Source organism: Elephantulus edwardii, unplaced genomic scaffold (genome assembly GCF_000299155.1).
Source record: "Elephantulus edwardii isolate Elephantulus edwardi_28Jun2011 unplaced genomic scaffold, EleEdw1.0 scaffold00299, whole genome shotgun sequence".
NCBI classification, from domain to species: Eukaryota; Metazoa; Chordata; class Mammalia; order Macroscelidea; family Macroscelididae; genus Elephantulus; species Elephantulus edwardii.
In genome coordinates this window covers 2,534,790-2,555,142 of record NW_006400049.1, presented here as the reverse complement: position 1 = coordinate 2,555,142, position 20,353 = coordinate 2,534,790, and the positions used below count along the sequence as shown (strand labels likewise).

At 37.4% G+C, this 20,353-nt stretch overlaps 1 protein-coding gene across 1 annotated transcript in view; it reads left to right on the top strand.

Moving 5' to 3' along the window:
* Positions 1-13,545, top strand: part of YIPF7 (Yip1 domain family, member 7) — a 73,813-nt gene extending 60,268 nt beyond the window's left edge. Inside the window, 2 exon segments of the mRNA XM_006900875.1 lie at positions 9,741-9,922; positions 13,383-13,545. Of these exon segments, the coding sequence (XP_006900937.1) occupies positions 9,741-9,922; positions 13,383-13,545 (345 nt within the window).
* The last annotated feature ends 6,808 nt before the right edge of the window (positions 13,546-20,353 follow it).

Genomic DNA, 20,353 nt, shown 5'->3' with positions numbered 1-20,353 from the left:
ATCTATCTATCTATCTATATCTATGAAGTTGTTGTGTGCCATCGAGTTGGAACCAACCCATAGTTGACCATCCAGCGAGTTTTCAGAGGCAATTATCACACCAGAGATAGCCCATCCTTCTCCCGCAGAGCAGTTAGAGGCCTTGGGGATTGCAGCACAGCTTCTTTCCACTAGGCCACGTTGAGTCAGAACCAACCCATAGCTGACGATCTGGTGGGTTTTCAGAGGCAGTAATCACACCAGTGGAGATTGCCCACCCTTTCCCCATACTGTTGTTGTTAGGTGCAGTTGAGTCAAGTACAACTCATAGGTACCCTATGAACAAAAGATCTGAACCCTGCTCTATCCTGCACCATCATTACATTTCCTGATGTACAAGAGACCATTGCAGCAGTCACTGTGTCAATCCACTTGATCGAGGATCTTCCTCTCCTTCACTGACCCTTCACCCTTCCCAGCATCATGACCTTCTCCAAGGAATAGCCCTTCCTAGCAACATGTCCAAAGTATGTGAGGCAAAGCGTTATCATTCTTGCCTTCAAAGAACTGTATGGCTGCACCTTCTCCAAGATGTATCTGTTAGTTCTCTTAGCTGTCTATAGTATGTACAGATCTCTTCTGCAACACCACAGCTCAAAGGTGTCAATTCTTCTGTCATCCTTATTCAGTCTAGCTCTCTGATGCATAGCATGGTCTAGATAAGATGCACCTTAGTCCTCAAACTGATATCATTACTCCTTAATAATTTGGAGAGATCCCTAAATGCAGATTTTCCCAGGGCAATGTGTCCCCTTATTTCTTGACTGCTGGTACTAAACATGTTGATTGTGGATCCTGGCAAGATCAAGTTGTTGACCGTTTCAGTCTCTTCTCCATACATCATGATATGCTTATTAGTCCAGTGGTGAAAATCTTTGTTTTCTTGACAATGAGATGCAATCCATATTGAAGGCTGAATTCCTCGATCTTCCGCAACAATTGCTGCAAGTCCTCCTCATTTTCAGCAAGCAAGGCTGCGTCTTCTGCATAAGGCAGTTTATTCATGAGTCTCCCTCCAGTCTTGACACTCCTCTTCATAGAGTCCAGCTTCTCCAATAATTTGCTCAGCATACAGATTATATAGGTGTGGAGAGAGAGAACACAACACTGACACACTGCTTTCTTAATTTTAAACGATGCAGCTTTCTCTGCTCTCTTTGCGCAATAGTTTCCTGGTCAAGGTATAGGTTTATAGGTTTTACATGAGCACAATTAAGTGGTCTAGACTCCTTCTCATTGTCAGCCCAAACTCATTATGATTCACATAGTCAAATGAAATGTGTGTGTATGTGTTTGTGTATTCAGATGACACAACATTGCTTGCTGAAACTGAAGAAGACTTGAAGCACTTGCTGTCAAAGGTCAAAGACTGTACAGATTGAAGGCAACATCAAGAAGACAAAGATTCTTACCACTGGGCCAATTGGCAGCATTATGATGGATGGAGAAGGGACTGAGGCTGTTAATAATTACAGCTTGCTTGGCTCCACAATCCACTCTCTTAACACCAGCAGTCAGGAAATAGCAGTCAGGAAATAAAACGACAAATTGTATTGGGAAAATCTGCTGTTAGGGACCTCTTCAGAGTGTTGAAAAGCAACGATGTCAGTCTAGAGACTAAGATGTGCCTAATCCAGGCCAGCGTCTTCACAATTACTTGTTATGCTTCAGAAAGCTGGAAAATGACTAAGGATGACAGAAGAATTGATGCCTTTGATTTGTAGTGCTGGAGAAGTCTTAAACGTACTATAGACTGCAAAGAAAACAAATAGATCTGTCTTTCAAAGGGTGAAACCAAGTTTCTCCTTGGAAGTGAGGATTTTGAAGCTCTGTGTTACATACTTGGGGAATGTGGCCAGGAGAGACTGGTCCTTGGAGAAGAACAGCAAGCTTGGAAAGGTGGAGGGACAGCACAGGAGACCCCAGATAAAATGGATTTATACAGTTACTGGTGCAATGAGGGTTGATGTGTTGGAGTGTTGGAACTAGTGAGACTGGGACAGGACAGGACAGAGTTCAGAGCTGCTATACATTGGGTCATTATGGGTCACTGGTGACTAGATGGCACATAACAACAACAACAGCAATATATATAGAATAAAAAAGCAAAAAAGGAAACTATCCAGTCAAGTTTTTCAGGAGATGATTATTTATCAGCAGGGGATGATTTATCTATTACATTTTATTTTGCTACTTATTCTTCATTTTGTTATTAAGAAAAGGTTATCAATGTGGAAAATTTGTAAGGCTTGGACTGTATGAAGGTTTTTGCTCTTTCATTACTCTTTCTTTACAGTGAGATTTCTACTGTGACACTGGATACTTTGTGTCACTGTGTACCATTTTCTGGACTTTGCTCTTCATTTTATTTGTTTCATTTTTTTTTTCCTGGAAGGTATGTATCTTGAGTATATCTGACATTCTGTAAGATTTGGGGTGGATCTCCTTGTTGTTCCTCAGTTTCCTGTGAATCAATTTTCTTGAAATGCTAACACGCTATATTTATTTAGCATAACATATTTCTTCTGTTGTTTTTGTTTTCTGCCTCATGCAAACAATGCTTCTTAATTTTTCTGCTTTTGAGTATAGACTGCTTTCCTTCTTTATATTTAGCAATAATAATACTGAGAATAAACAACAGCAATAACAACAGGTAACCTGAGAAACTGGACTCTCTGTAAAATTAAACCAAAAAGAAAATCACTGTACATTAAAACCAGAATGAGAAACGTACTTGAAGCAAGTCTAAAAAGAATAGGCATGTTGTTGTTGTTATGTGCTGTCGAGTCGTCTGTGACTTATAGTGACCCTATGTATAACAGCCCTAAACCCTGCTCTAATCTGTGCAAACATTATTGTCTCTGACTCCTCTACCCCATGACCCTAGTCACTGAATTATTAAGGCACACACACAAAAAATAAACTTGGTAAGAGATTGAAAATTCTAGGAAAAAAACATTAAAATAATTATTTCATCTTTTTAAAAAAATTTTGCTATTGTCTGCTTGTCTTCAAATGAAAAGAATTCTTTTTCTATGTGCTTACTAGTTTGAATATGAACCACAAAATTTATTTGTAGCTAAATTTAATTTTTAGGCACTATTGATTATACAATACTAATCAAAATACAGATAACAATTGAATGTCTTATGGTAATGTAACCAATAATCACATTACATTTATTCAATATGAAAGTAACTAGTGATATTATTTTATTTTTTCAGGTGTGCTACAATAAATGCAAATTCTCTGTAATTCAAACAGTATATCAAATAGAGTTTTAATTTAGTCTCTAACCTTCCTTCTTCTGTCTTTGTCACAGTAATTTGATAATCTTAGATTAAGCTGCTAAGTCAGGCCATGTCAATTAATCAAGTAGTCAGAAGCAATCAATTTAATATATTAACTCATCTTTCTTTTTGAAGTCATTTGTTATATAACAGCTGTTGGGTTTTCTGTGGAGAATATTGCTGTTAGCATTCCGTAAAGGAAACCATTGTTGTGTTAGTTGCAGGCTAGTAGATTCTGACCCCATGTATACAGAATAGATAGACAACGTTTTAAAGGTTGGAATATTTTGGGAGCAGACTACCAGGACTCTCTCTCAGAGCACATTTGAGTGGGCTTGAACTACCAGCCTTTTGACAAGTAGCCGAAAGTTTACCTGTTTGCCGTATATTGTCATTGAATGAATCTGTAAATGACTCTTGAGCAGGTTTTCAGAGGCAGTAACGTTGATAGAGAGTAAATTGCCTATTCTTCTCCTGCAGACAGGTAGTAGATTCAAACCATGTGCCTCAGAGATTGCTGCAGGGGCTACCCGAGTTTCCTGTGTTTGTATCACATAGAGGCTCTTAAATGAAAGTGCTAATACTATTAAAATAATGAAATTATTCCTTGGATGTTATAATTGTCAGTCAAGGTACTTACCCAGTCTCTTTTATTTTAAAACCAAAGGTAGTAGGTCGTAAAGGCAAAGAACTACTTATGATTACAATAAAAGGAGATCTACTCTAACTTTTGGTACCACTTGTGTTGATTGTGGATCCAAGAAAGACGGTAAACATCAATACAGTTGGTACTAGCAGCCAGGACATCAGGAGATGTATGCACTGGGAAATCTGCAGTCAGGGACTTCTCCGAATTATTGGGGAGTAATGATGTCAATTTGAAGACTAAGGTCTACCTGATTCAAGCCATGGTCTTTTCAATCACTTGCTGTATATCTGAGAGCTAGACAAAAAGAATAAGGATGCTAGAAGAAGAATTGATGCCTTTGAACTATGGAGTTGGAAAAGAGTGCTGAATAGCCCATGTTCTGCCAAAAGAAACAGACAGAAATGTCTTGGAGAAAGTACAGCTGGAGTGCTACTTGGAGGCAAAGATAGTAAAGCTTCATCTCACATACTTTGGGGATATTGCTAGGAGAAGCTATTCCTTGGAGAAGGACATAATGTTTGCAAAGCAAAAGAGAGGAAAGGCCTTCAATCAGGTGGAATGACAGTGACTGCAGCAATGGACTCAAGTGTGTCTGAGATTGTGAAAATGGCACAAGATAGGACAGGATTCAGATATATTGTTCATAGGATTGACTTGACTCAATGACAACTAACAATAACAACCACCCTCACTTTAGAGAAAGCTAGCTTAGATCTATTGTTGCTATGACTCATACTCAATGACACTTAACAAGTTGGTTAGTGGCAGGTAGTTGCACTGCATGTGGTTTGAAAATACCAGCTGCACTGCAGAAGAAAAGATGGACAATCTTCTCTGTGTGATTTACTGCCCCTGAAAACCTTCTGGGTCAGCTAGGGGTTAGTTCTGATTCTATAATTCTTTGGTAAACAACTACCACCACTTTTACTTTTAAAACAAAATAGAATTTTGAACTTGATAAGTCTTATTTCTGGGTCTTATTTCTTTAAGAGCAAAGGGAAGTTAAGTGATTATAAATTATCCCAGAATCATTTTATATATAATCACTTGGGCATTTATCATCTATACATTATCATTTGTGTTTACCATTAGATGTAGTAACTTTAGAATTGATCTTTAAAAATGTAGAGCCACAAGGACAACAAAACAAAATAAACTAAAAAAAAAATCTGCATTTTACCTTAAGTAGGATTTCAGAATCTATTTGAATCTAGGTTAGTTCTGCCCCAGATATCTAACATTGTAGTTTAAAACTTCATTTTATGAAACGATGTGAATGTTGTCCAAGAGAAAGCATAACTAAATCCAGAAGCAATTCCTCCTGAGATATGAGGCTCATAGCCATACTCTCTCATCTTATTGATTTATACTGATACAGAGCATAATGCATTTTAGAAGCTTCCATAAGGTTGGAGGAGGTAAACCACTGATTTGGTTTTGCCAATTCTTACCTCCTCCTCAAGCATCCAATTCTTTTCAGTCAACACCGGGAAAACAAGTCATCAACAAGTTTGTTTCCTAGTGGCAAGAAACTGCACAGCACTACTGAAAACATGTGGTTCGAGGCAACCAGCTGCTTCATGAGAGAAAGATGCGCAATCTCCTCCCTTGCGATCAACTGCCTCTGAAAATCTGACTGTGGGTTCAGACTCTACGGTACACAACAACAATCAACAGCGTTAAAAGTTTGTTGTTGTTGTTAAAAGAAGAAAGAAAAATTAATGGCCAATTTAAAAACACAATTAGAAGACAAGTTATTAAGTATTTTTTTTAATTTTCAACTTGCGGTTCTAAGGGTAGTAGGTAAAGATTCTTAGGTTACAAAAAATGCATTTTTTGGGGGTAAAAGTTCTTCCTAGAAGTTTGAACCAATTTAAAAATGATCGTGTCCCTGCAAAATGAAATTACAGCTTGAATAACTTAAGAAGAGAAAGAGATGAAGAGATACGTCATGTGTCAGCATGGAAAGCCACCATTTTACTACCAAATTACCTTTATCACTCTGCTATTTGCCCAACCTATTCACAAAACTGTCTTTTGCGATTAGGAAATTCCAATTATGTGTCCTTTGGGTGTGAGCACAAGTTACCTTTTACCATTACCACAGCACTACATCAGAATATTTTCATCTAATTAAAATATTAAGTTGAATGTTACTTTTAGTACATGAAAGTGACTTGAAATTGTCATTGTTTTCTAACAGGGAACAAATTCGCCCAACAGAGCAATGCATTACTAATTCCACCCTCCCCCCCCCTTCACCCCCAAGTGAGCTCATGATTAATGAGGAAATTCTTTTGGCTAAGTGGATAAGAGTTGCATTTCCACTCTAAAGGCATGTGGTTCAAATCCACCAGCTGCTGCAGAGGAGAAAGATGGACAGACATCTCCTGTGTAATTTTCAGCCTCAGAAATGTGGTAGAGGGTCAGGTAAGGGTCTATTATGACTTCATGATAAATAACACTACCATGAACATGATTAACTTCATTTTATTGAATAGTCAGAGAATGTAAAAAACACTCAGTGGCACTTAGACATAGCTAATTCATAGCCCAGAAGCATTTTGTAAAAAGGCTAGTAGTTGCCAATCTCTCTAACTATGGAGAAAGAAATGCTTGAAGTAGTTGGAAAATTGTGAATATAGAAATCATTATAACATTCTCTATTACCAAATAGAGTAAACCCAGTTTGGTTCCATTGATAGCAAACTTCCTTTAGTTTTCTGAGGCCATAAATCTTTATAAGAGGAGACTTTCATATTTTTCCTGTGGAGCACATGATGGATTCAAATTTCCAGTGTTTTTCTTAGAAACATGACACGTTACACACTATAATGTGTAATGTTACCTGGGCTCCTCTAGTAACCTTAGTCTCTTTCAAAATAACTAATCAGTTTTGTGAGATATAAATACTTCATAACTCACAGTCATGGACAAGGAAATAGAATAGCTAAAAAGCAATCTTTGAACCAATTTACCAGATCCTTCACTGATCTATATAATCCTTATGAAAACTAAAGCCATCCTATTCAAGCTTTATCTGGAATTCCTAATAAGCTTAATGCAAATATGAGATATAAATGTAATTTTCCTGAAGTGTGCCAGACAAAAATGACAAACTTATTTGAGTTAAAGGAGCCTTAGTGGCATAGTACATTACATGTTGGGCTGCAAATGGAAAGGTTGTAAATTTGAAGGCATCAGGTGCTTCTTGTTGAGTACTTTTAAGTCATAAGTGACTCATAACTGACCACCAAGCACGTTTTCAGAGGCAGTAAATAGGATAGTGAATAAGGATCACAGAAGAAGAATTGATACCTTTGAACTGGTTTTGGAGAATAGTATGGAATATCCTGTGGACTGCCAAAAGAAGAGACATGTCTTGGAAAAGGTGAAGCCAAGATGCTCCTTGAAGGCAAAGATGATGACATTTCATTTCACATACTTTCGGCATGTTCCTAGGAGAGGCTGTTCATTGGAGAGAGACATCATGCTTGGGAAGGTGGAGGGACACACAGGAAAGGAAAAACAAAGAAAACCTTTTCAACAAGATGGACTGAAAGTGACTGTGGCAATGTGCTCAAGTGTGTCAAAGAATGGGAGGATGGCATGAGATAGGACAGGGTTCAGATCTGTTGTTTAAAGGGAAGCTATGAGTTGTACTAAATCCAATAGCACCTAACAACAACAAAAACAAATTGCACGGGAAGAGATTGCCTTTCTCCTGTGGAGCAGATGGTGGATCTGACCCATTTACTTTTGGGATGGCAGCACAACTTCTTACCACTTAGCAACCAGAGCAAGATTTATAGCCTTGAAAACCCTGCAAAGGGTGGCTGTGATACAGAAACCAAAAATGTGGCAGTGAGTTTTTTGTTTGGTTTTGTTACTAATGGGTTGTGACTGTCACTGAACAAATGAATAAAGCTTATTTTATATCTTCATCCCTAGTGTCCTGGTGATGGTTATTTGTGTGAGTCTCCCCTCAGATTAATGATGTACCCTGAAAACTACCAACTTCTCCTTTTAAGATTTGTTACCAAAGAGTTTACAAATGTATGCAATGAAACTGGTAATGGGAAATATGAAAAATTAAATCATTTTGCTGTCAAATAAATTTGGGATAGCTGAGTGAAATAACATCAAATTGCTTGTTATTTTAGGACTTCTGTGAATGTCTGTATCCTAAATTTAGCCAGACTGCCTGAGTTCAAATCTAGGCTTCATTAATTGTAATTATATTTATTATCTTGGGTAAATTATTCAACCTTTTTTCCCTTCAATTTCTTCAAGTATAAAATTGTTATTATAATGGTACTGGTTTCATAAATTGTGTCACTCACTGAAAGTGAGCAGGATACGAAAAGCTTGCTGTAGAAAATCAAGTACTATGGTCTTCAGTATGGATTATATCTCAACATCAAGAAAAGAAAAGTGTTCTCCACAGGACCAAAATTATTAGAAATGGTGAAACAATTGAAGCTATCAATGATTTAATCTTGCTTGGATCAACAATTAGCATGCTTGGTCCCAACAGGCAGTAAATCAGGAAATGTAGTGAATAGGACAAGAAAGCTGTCAGAGACCTCTCAAAAATGCTGAAGAGCAGTGACGTCAGTTTGAAGACTAAAGTGTGTCTGATTAAGACTGTGGCATTTGCATCATCTGCTATGCATCAGAGAGCTGGACAATGAATAAGGACAACAGAAGAGGGATTGATGCCTTTGATCTGTGATGCAGGAGGAAAGTAGTGAATATACCATGGATCAGCAAAAGAACAGAGATATATCTTGGAGAAGGTGAAGCCAGAGTTCTCCTTGGAGGCAAGGATGGTGAAGCTTCATGTCATATACTTTAGACAGGCTGCTAGGAAAGGCTATACCTTGTAAAGGGACATCATGATCGGAAAGATAGAGGTTAGCAAAGATTAGGAAAACCCTCAGCAAGGTGGATTGACATAGGGACTTCAGCAATGGGATCTGGTGTGTCAGAGGTGATGAGGATGACACAGTATAGGACAGGGTTCAGGCTGGTTATTCATCAGATCACTATGACTTGTATTCGACGATACCTAACAACAACAGCAAACAACTTCATAAACTTGTATAAATTGACTAAGAGAATATGCAGGAAACCTTTAGCATAGGTCTAAACTGTAGTATTATGAATATTTTGAGGACTAGATTGAATTTTTAAAAATTCATTTTTTCCATAATACCACAAATATTGGGAGAAAATACATTTTCATTAATGCCTTATGTTCCTTATAAACAATCTGTATAATGAATAGAAACCTAGTAGTAAAACTAACAACTTTTTTTCTACAGAATACTTTTTAAATTTTTTTATTATTAATTTTAATGAACACTTACAGAGACTTTGGATTTCCATTCATTCACTGTTGCACTTTTCTCCCTGCCCACCCCTTCTGCCCCAATTCGCTCTTCTCTTTGAAAAGTAAAAGAAAAATTCTTTCATTGTTATACAATCCCTCTCCCAAAGTTCACTCCACTATGCAGCCTTCGTTCTGGACTCCTGTCATGACAATAATACCTAATCATACAGCCCTTGTTTTAAGACCAAATTTATCGCATAACCAGTGTTTCTTCTCCACTCATCCCTCAAATGCCTGTCAGATGGTGGTATCAATAATAGGGAACATCACTATGCAGACTCTAAAATGTTCTTTCTACTTTCTTGACATACTCATATTCCCTTGATGTTTGTTGTATGACCAAATGGTTTTCTTCTCATTGTCTCAGGCAGGAAAAGTTCAGTTTGGCTATGTGTATGGCATGAGTGCCATTGGCTGCATTGGGATTCACGGCTTACTGAACTTGATGAGCTCTTCAGGGGTGTCCTACGGCTGTGTGGCAAGTGTGCTTGGTTACTGCCTGCTCCCCATGGTCATTCTGTCCAGCAGTGCCATCTTCTTCTCATTGCAGTAAGTGTCTCTGTGAACTAATTGACCCCCTATGCACAATTATCACTAAGGCTTGCCACATTGAGTAAAAGTTAACCTCTTTCTGATCAGCTGGGAATTTAGGAAAGTATGTCTACTAGAAGCTTCACACAGTTTTGGGAAACTAGGCCAGTTTTTTTTTCTCTCTAGTGCTGTTCCTCTTTCAATAATTAAAAAAAAGCCAAATTATGTCTAAAACTGACATTTATAAATTGTCACAGTCTTCATTATAAACTGTTTTGTGGGTAATGAATCTATGACACAAAATTCACTTGTTTGATTTTGGAAGAATGAGTATGTGGTGAACACTGACAAATTGTTTTATCTCCCAGGCATTCTGTCTTCTAGGCTAGAAGCAACTTTTCTTTCTCAGCTTGACTCCTTGCAGCCCCGAATTCTCAGGAACCCTGATGAGGATGTTAGTGCTTAAGAATGTCATAGCGTAGATGCTCAGTCATTTTTTTCTCCCCTTCCTTCACTTAGTTGGTACACGTAATAGGTATTATATGATCCCTTGGGTGGGAGATAGAAAGTTATCACACAGTCTTTTGTCACTTGCTCTGCCCTTAAACCACTTAGAAAGAAATATTTCCCATAAGTGCTTATTATAGCACATCCAAATGAAACACAGTTTGAGTTTGCTTTTAAGTTGATCCAAATCATAGCTTATTAACACTACATTACATAAGATATTACATAAAGCATTCACCAGAGCCACTAAAAAACATCTTGGAAAAATCCTTTAATATTTTGTTTTGATACAGTATCATATATTTAATTTTTTGTAACTTTCACAGATATGACCTATTTAGAGATGCCTTTAATTTTTGTTTGAATTTGATCTCAATTTTACCTTTTTATTTTACATTTTAACATTTCTGAGAATGACTTAGAGCAAATATTTATGCTACCAGCAATTATTCCACTTTTAAAAAAGAGACCATTGACAGAAAGCAAATACTCTGAATCCATAAAGATAGCATGAATTATAGGTCTATCTAATGAATATTATCTGTGGGAAAATTCCACATTTCTCCATGGAAAACTGTATATCCCAGGGAGGGGAAAATCAGGTTGTTACTTGGAGTCAAGAATTGTGAAACTCTGTCCAACATGCTTTGGACATATTACCAGAAGGGACTAGTCCATTCCTGGATGGGAGAAGGATCAGAATAGGAGAGGAAGATACTGGATGAGATGGATTGGCACAGTGACTGTGTCAGTGGGGAAAGAGGTGTCAGAGACAGTCAGATAGACTGATTCAAGATAGAGAGGGCCCTACTATTGTTCATAGGGTTGCTGTGAGTCATAGTAGGCTGAATAACACATGAAAACAACGACAAAAGGAATCTCTAAGAAAATCAAACTATAATTCCAATTTTGGTCTATTACTCTGTCATCCAAACTAATCATACATAATTTTATATTTACCAGAAAGATAGTTACTTGTGTTTTATTGTCTATGTAAAGACATTTGACTTAGTGGATCACAACAAATTGTGGATAACCTTGAGGGGAACGGGAATCCCAGAACATTTGATTGTGCTTATGTGAAACCTATAGTTTGATCAGGAAGCAGTCAGTCCTCAGAAGAGAGCAAGGAAATACGGCATAGTCCAAAATTGGGAAAGGAGTGCATCAAGGATGCTTCCTGTTTCTATACCTTTTCAACCTATATGCAGAACAGATCATTCAGGAGGCAGGGCTTTATGAGGAGGAATGTGACAACAGGATTGGAGGAAGACTCATAAACCACTTACATTATACAGATAACACAAACTTGCTTGCTGAAATTGAGGAGGACAGAAAGTGCTTGCTATAGAAGGTCAAGAACTGTAGTCTTCAATAAGGATCGAAGCTCAACATCAAGAAGACAAAGATTCTCACCAGTGGGCCAATTGGCAGCACCATGATAGACGGAGAGGAGATTGAGGTTGTTAACAACTACAGCTTGATGAGCTCCACAATCAACACTCTTGACACCAGCAGTCAGGAAATCAAAAGATGAATTGCATTGAGAAAATCTGCTGTCAGGGACCTCTCCAGAGTACTGAGAAGCAATGATGTCACTATAGAGACTATGGTGTGCCTGAAGTAGGCCATGGTCTTCATAATTATTTGTTATGCATCAGAGAGCTGGAATAATGATGACAGAACAATCGATGCCTTTGAATTATGGTGCTGGAGAAGCGTCTTGAGCATACCAGGGACTGCCAAGAAAATAAATAGGTCTGTCTTCGAGAGGATGAAACCAAGTTTCTCCTTGGAGCCTAGGATTTTGAAGCTACATATCACATACTTTGGGCATGTGTCCAGGAGGGACCAGTCCTTGGGTAAGGACATCAAGCTCAGAAGGGTGGAAGTACAGACCAGGAGAGGAAGACTGCAAATGAGATGGATTGATACAGTAACTGGAGCAATGGGGTAGGTATATCAGAGTAATTGAGTCAGGCTCAGGACAGGGCAGGCTTCAGAGATGTTTTACAAAGGGTGTATAACAACAAGAACAACATTTACTAATGGCATATAACAACAAGAACAACAACTACATTAAAATGGCTACTTCTGTCAGTCTTATATATGAATAGTAAATGTAATTCTCAACTTCAGGTTCAATACTGGATCAATTAAAGCATCATACCTGATTGTTGAAAGAGTAATGCCCTAGAAGATAAAAGCGCTTGACCTGATGACTGCTTTACTATGAAAATTTTCCCAGGTCATTTTATAGTTCTAAAAGTGAGGACTAGATGTTCTCCTGGAGCTTCTCCTGGCTCCTACATTTTTACGTTCCTAAATGATACATTCTGTTTGCACATGAGGAAGGAAATTCACTCTACCATGTTCTGCTCCCATTTTCCTCTTACGGTAGCTCATTTGTTCTTATGGAATGGATTGCTGCCACAGTTACTTTTTGCAGCTGTTGATTTAAAGATATTAATCTCAATATTCTGAAAGATACACACATGAAAAATGGGTTTTACAGATGAAGGTTGAGGTCACATACATATCTGAGCCACGTTGGCTTTATCATACATGAAAAAAACCACATAAAGTGGACCTAAGAATAATCATCTTACGAGACTACAACATGTTCATGGATATTTCTGTTCATCTTATGACTCAATTTCAGAAGAAAGTAGTAGTAAGTAAATATAAAGCTGTAAACAAGGCTCTAAATATAGTTTAAATCAGAAAATTTTAAGAGTTAGACATGACTGTTAATAGATGACAGAGGATACAAATGAATTTTCGTTTCTAAATGAGTTTTTCCTGATGTAGAAAATGTTTATATTGCTAGTCTTTGATAGCGAATTTGGCTTAAACTTTTCTAACAGATTCACCACCAATGACACTTTACAAATGGTCAGTGTTTTGCAAATATTTTACTGAAGACAATTCAGAGAACTCTGACTAAACTTCATTTTTGTCTTTGCAATAGGGGAACTGTGGGAACGGTGTCTGCACTGGTCATCATTGGCTGGTGTAGCCTTTCTGCTTCGAAAATCTTCACTTCAGCCTTAGCCATGGAAGGACAACAGCTTCTTATTGCCTACCCTTGTGCCTTACTTTATGGACTTTTTGCTCTCCTTACTATTTTCTGAAAGTGTTTTAAGTATCCTTAGGAGATTATCGTAGAAATGTATTCTCATTCAAATTCGATCATATGATTTCTATTTTATTGGCTTTGAGAGAACAAATAATCCTAGAGAAAAACAGCACTTAAGCCATCCCACAATTTGCTCTAACAGCCTGTTGGGTTTGAAAGTTGCTTTGCTTTTTGTAATCATGCATTAAACCGCTTTACTTCAAAATAAAATGCAATTAAAATGCTCTTTGTTCCCCATTAGTCTTAATGCAGGGACATGGTTGGTATACTAATGAATCTCATTGCTCTCAAAAGATATATTTCTGAGAAATTCTAAATAAATAAAAGCATGTGTTATTCAAAAGAAATCTACTGTGAGTCTTTGAGAAACCATCAGGAGAGCTCAGCTGTGTGCCATTGATAAAGTTTCACTGCCCAGAAGCTTTGGGAACTATCATGAATGGATTATGTAGAGGTTTTTGTTTTTATTTTTCGTTGGGACAAAAGACCTTGAATATTTAAGAACTTTTGCTCTTTCAATTTACTTTAACAAGTTTTCTTTGAACTGGCTAAGATAATTCATTGAATCAGACATTTCTCAAGTCCTCCTTTATCTTGCCAGCAGTTTGTATGCTCTGGTCTATCACTACAATTTCTTATATAATAAAGACTTTCTTTTTGTTTTTTCTAAGAATTTATACAGCAAAGTATACACTAATTCAACAATTTATATATGTACAATTCAATAAATCTGATTTAATTCTTTGAGTTGGGTAACTATTCACATCCTCCTTTTATCACTATTTCTTGTTTGTACATATATATTTTTTCAATATCTTTGCTAGTTACTTCCTACAGTAGCCTAGTATAAGTAGATAAAGTAATGCTTATTCCACAATAAATATTAACATATCTTACTTAAATGGCTTCTCAATCTTGTCCTTCACTGGTGCATTTGTTTTACACTTTCTGAGATGTCTATGTAAAAATACCATTTCTTCACTCATTAAGTTTTCAACATTCTGCTAATGATTTCTGACACAAAATACCTGGAGCTAGGCCAAATTTCACAAGTTAAAGGCACAGTTCTACTCAATACTATCCTCATTTTAGACATGAGTCACAAATTCAGGAAATATCAGGGCAATTCTTACTTCTTTCTAGCTGGCTAAAAATCCAGGGCCTTTCTACTCCTACCTCGTGTTTATTAATTTATTTGAATGACTCATATAATTCACTCAAAGTCCTTGCTCTTTTTGTTACTAGTTGCTATTGGGCCAACTCTGATTCATGTCTTATATACACTTTTATGTATTTACATGCAGTTTTGTTATAGCAAATGGATATAAACCAGGACAAGTCAGTGGGAAAGATACCTAAAGCAATATCTGAAAAGGCTCAGATTCGAAGCTTCTGTGTTACCAATAATTTGTAATTATCTGGGCACATTGACATATGTGGAATACTGCTTATCAAGGAAGCTTCAATATTTGGAATTCTTATTAGAATGACAATACAAAGACATGATTGGTTGATTTACTTTTCTCTTATAACTCTCTTCCATTTCTAAGCTTCCTCCTCTTGCTGTTGAAAATCATGCTTCATCTTATGCACCTCTTCATTTGTGTTATAATTTTAGTATTAAAGTTGTTTGTTACATTTATGATAACTATTTGAACATTGTGAGTTATTCCAGCAAAGGACTCAAAAGAACAGAGAGGGCTGACTCACTTGAAGTCAAGGTAGTCAGTCATGGACTTTGGGACATGCACTTGATGCATTAATGAAAAACAAAACAAAACAACACACCAAAACCCAACAATCTTTTGTTTAAGAACTACCTGGTCTGAAATGGAGATACTCAAGAGGGATTCCTAAGCATTCAGCTAGTACATATTGACCCAGCCTACCTGTGCTGGGGTTGAGAGAGGATAGGGATTCATGTGATATTGAATTCTGAACTGAGTTAGAAGGGAGGCTCAGACGTTCACAGCATGTAACTAGCATGTAATTATTCTGAGCTGCCATCAAATCAGCTATGACTCATAGCAACCCTGTGAACAATATTTGGAACCTTGCCCTAACATGTAGTATCCTCACAAAATGTGCCATGCTCAAGCTCATCTTTGAACAAATTGTATCAATCCTTTTAGTTGAGTGTCTTACACTCTTTCACTAGTCCTTTACCTTTTCTAGTATGATGCATTTTCTCAACGACTAACCTCATCTGACAACATGCCTAAAATGAAATGGTATTTGTTATCAGTCACATAATATGGTGTCAATGGTGGATGATCTTTGCATACTTGAATGGTTTTTGTAAGATTGACATAAAGAGAGGTAGGTAACTCTAGCAGTGCACTTTCTATGAAAGCAGTATTAGGAGCATTTGGGAATGTTTTTGAAATTCAGAATTTAGGCCCTACCTCAGATTTACTGAATCATGACATTTTAATAAAATCCCGATATGATACAGAGTTTGAAAAACAATAATGAAGAAGTGTGTATGTGTGACCTATATTTTACCTTCCTTACTTGATATCTTTCCACTATCTTTCTTGTTGATTGGTTTTCTTGCTGCTCCTTAAGCTGTCAATTTTATGTATGTCAGAATTTTTATACTTGACATTCAATCTATCTGTGACATTCATTATCAAAATTTTTCATAGTATTTGGGTCTCTGTTCAAATTCACCAACCTCAGAGAGAATTTCTTTCACTAGTTATACTTTCTGACCACAACCCCTCAGTCAGTGTGTTCTACTGTATGATTTTTTTTTGTTACAGTGATGTTGCAAGCAATGCCACTAGAATTTCAAGTACCAGGAGTATCACTCATGGTGGACAGCTTTCAGACTAAGACTAAAAAGTAGAACTGGCCATTCCGTTCCTAAATAATGATCTCAAACCCCTATAACTAGCAGTACAGAATTATCTGTTACAGTGCCAGAATATGAGGTCCACAGATTGTAAGCAGTCAAGATATGATTGGGGAAGAGCTACTTCCTCAAAGTAGAGTCCGTTTTAAAGATATGGATCAAGTAAAGCTTTCAGCCATTGGAAAAACCTTCATTTTCTTATGTGTGATAATGTAATTGTATCATCACAAGGAAAGGAAGTTTCTCTGGGGTGTGGTATATAAGACTAAAGTAGGAAAAGAGAGTTCAAATGAAGAGAACTCATTACCATCAAGAAAATATTGCCAGGGGTAGATCGTGGTCTTTATTCCAGAAATCTCCTTGATACTGTAAAAAGATGAAGACACATGGATAGTTTCAAGAAACATCAAGGGAAATAAGGGCTTTTTTCTAGAACCAACAGAGAGAGAACCTTCTCCTAGAAGAAGTATCCTACATGTAGATTTCTAACTTCATACTGTGTTATTGTTAGGTGCTGTAATTTGCAGAAACCCTATGAACAATAGATCTGAACTTTGGACTATCCTGTATCATCTTCACATTCTCTGTCATGCTCAAACCCATTGTGATAGTCTCTGTGTAGATTCAACTCTTGGAGAGTCTTCTTCTCTCTAGATGTCTAAGGTTTATCATTCAGAATTGTCTTTCCTATCCAAAACATTAAACGTCTGTTTTATGATGAAATAAGTATTGTATCAAAGAGACAGGATGTTATGTAGATAAGCAGAAATTTGTGAATGGCACATGTTAGCCAATCTACAAGAGGACTGGCCAGTCTCAACGTTCTGCAAGGGGAGTGGGCTAGTCTTGACACTAGATTGAACAAATCAAAGTTAAATATCTTCTAGTGCCTTTGAAGAGACAGAAAGAGATTGTAGAATGACCCTTTTGCTCCAGCTACACTTACAACAGCAAAACCTATGGTTGAAGTGAAGGTCTAAAGTGAGATGGGCCCATGACGGGGGAGAGCCAATATGGGCAGAACTGAGAACTTTGTTAGGCAATTGGAGGGGGTTGGGGAACCAGTATTGATAGGACTGAGGACTTGGAAATCACTGGCCTGAAAGCTTGAAGCTCGAGGCTGAAGTGCCTGTCTTGAATGTAATCTGGATTATAATCTTTAACTTCCCCAGTTGGTTCTGTGTGATCTGTGGGCTATTGCATCAGATTTTGAACCCAGGAAAGCAGTAAGATTGGTGTTGAAATGAGTAGAAAGAGGTATGGGAATGTGGGAGGCACGTATGACTTCATAGGAATTGGTTATTGATGTTGTTTATGGAAACAGCTCCCCTTTGTACAGTTGGTAAAAGTCAGATATGGTCTCTATGTGGGCCTTGCTCTTTTTATAGCTTCTTTTTAGAACTTCTAACTTTCACAGCATGATCTCTCTCTCCAAGTATTCCTGATAATATGCCTAAAGTAGGAGATAGGAAGTTTCATCATCCTTGCCTCTTAGGAATACTCTGATTGCCCTTCCTTCAAGAAAAATTTGTGTGTTCTTTTGGCAGTCTATGGTATAGTCAATAGTCTTCTCCAACATCACAACTCAAAGACACATGTTCTTCTTTGGCCTTTATTACTCAGTGTTCAACTTTTGGATGCATAATAAGTAATTGAAAATACCATTACTTATAGCAGGGACACCTTAATATTTAAATTAACATTTTAGGTCCTTAACACTAGGAGGGGTCTTTGACAGCAGAATTTGAGTGTGCTAGGTATTTTGATTCCTTGAAAGCTGCTACTGTGGGTGTTGATTGTAGATCCAAGCAAAGTCAAATCATCAGAAACTTCTTCTGCCACTATCCTCATCCTGGACGTGACATACAGCCCCAGAATGTCCATATCTTCCATCAAACAAGGTTAGTGTGCACCCCACCTATGTAGCATTAGATATAAGCCAACAATAACCATTCTACCCCAACCAACAGGAATGCATAGAAAACAAACGGAAAATTACACAGATACCAGACTGCATATCATACATATACCAGAAGAAAGCAGATTTAAAAAAAAAATCTATAATAAACTATAAAAAGAGCACGAGCCATGGGACAGCCATGTCTGATCTTCACTGATTTAACTGTCCTTGTCAACAGCATCAATAGCACAAAACAAACAAAAAAAAGCACAAAACCAATTCCCGTTAAGTCAGCCATGGCCCCACTCTCCCATACCTCTTTCTATTCATCTCAACAGCAATATTACTGCTTTACTAGGTTTACATCTGATGCAATAGCTCAAGATCACACAGAACTATATGGGTGAAATAAAAGGATTGTAAACCAAATTAATAACATAATACAGTCAACTCAACTCCTGAAATGTGCACACAGTCACCGTCTCAGACTTGAATTTCGTGTATTTTTGACCAGTGTTCCCAAGTTCTCAGTCCTGCAAATACTGGCTCTCCTCCTCCCCACCTCCCACCAAGTCTCATCTTACTTGAGGTCTCTAGTATGGTCATAGGTCTTTCTACCATTGGTATAGCTGGAGTAGGAGAGGTATCCTACATTGTCTTGCTTTCTCTTCAATGGTACTAGAAAAATCTGTCTCTCGCTCTGACTTGTTCAATTCAATGGTGAGATGAGCCAATTTCCTTGTAAAATGTTGAGAAAGGCCAATCCCCTTGTGGAATAATAGATAGCCATCGCTTTGTGAATAGGCTAACATGTCTCACTTGCATATTCTCACCCATCTACATAGCATTCTCTATTCTTAATACTATAATTCATTGTTGTTGTTGTTGTTGTTGTTTTGTAGCATCAGTTACCTGGAATTTATAGTGATCCTATGTATAATAGTTCTGAACCATGCCTTATCCTGAGCCAGCCTAACTTTGATATGCCTACCCCCATTATCTCAATTATTGTATCAATCCATCTTATCCAGAATCTTTCTCTCCTGTGCTGTCCCTCAACCCTTCCGAGAATGATGTCCCTTTCCAAGGACTTAGCCATACTGGCCATGTGCCCATAATATCTGAGACATAGCTTCAGAATCCTTGCCTCTATGAAAAAAGTGGGCTTCACCCTATTCATGTGAGACGTGTTTATTTTCTTGCTGGTTCACAGTATATTAAATACCCTTCTTCAGCACCACAACTCAAGCACACTAACTTTTCTTCTGCCATTCTTAGTCATTGCCCAGATTTCTGAAGCAGTTATTTAGGAAGTGGACACCAACTTGCAGTATTAGTTTCTGATAAAATAAACTTCAGGGTAAACATCACTAAAAGTGACAAGGAAGTACACTATATAATGCTTAAAGGGAAAACAGAAAAAGAGGATTTAAACTTAGATGTATGCATCAAATTATAGAGCTGTAAAATACTCAAGTGTTAATGGACTTGAAGAAAGACATAGACAAGAGCATAACAGTAGTAGGAGACTTCAACACCTCTCTTTCAATGAAAAATAGGATGACTAGAAAGAAACTCAACAAAGATGCAGAAAAACTATACAATTATTGAACTTGACCTCATCTACATATATGGGGTAAAGCATCCAACAAAAATTCAATATATATTTTTCTTCAACATGCATGGTCATTCTCCAGAATAGACATAGGTTAAGTCACAAAAAAGTATTAATACATTTTATAAACAATTGAAATATTACAAAGGATTTTCTCAGACAAATGCTACAAAATTAGAAATCAACAACAGGCTAAAGGGTGTGTGTGTGGGGGGGACCAAGGCACTTGGAAGTGAAATAATAATCTACTTGATAACTATTGTGGTATGTTGTTGTTGTTGCTGTTATGTGCCCTAGAGTCGTTTCCGACTCATAGCGACCCTATGCACAACAGCCCTATAACCTGCTCTATCCTGCGCCAACCGCACCGCCTCTGACACACCCATCCCGATTACCCCAGTCACCGAATCAATCCATCTCATAGAGGGTCT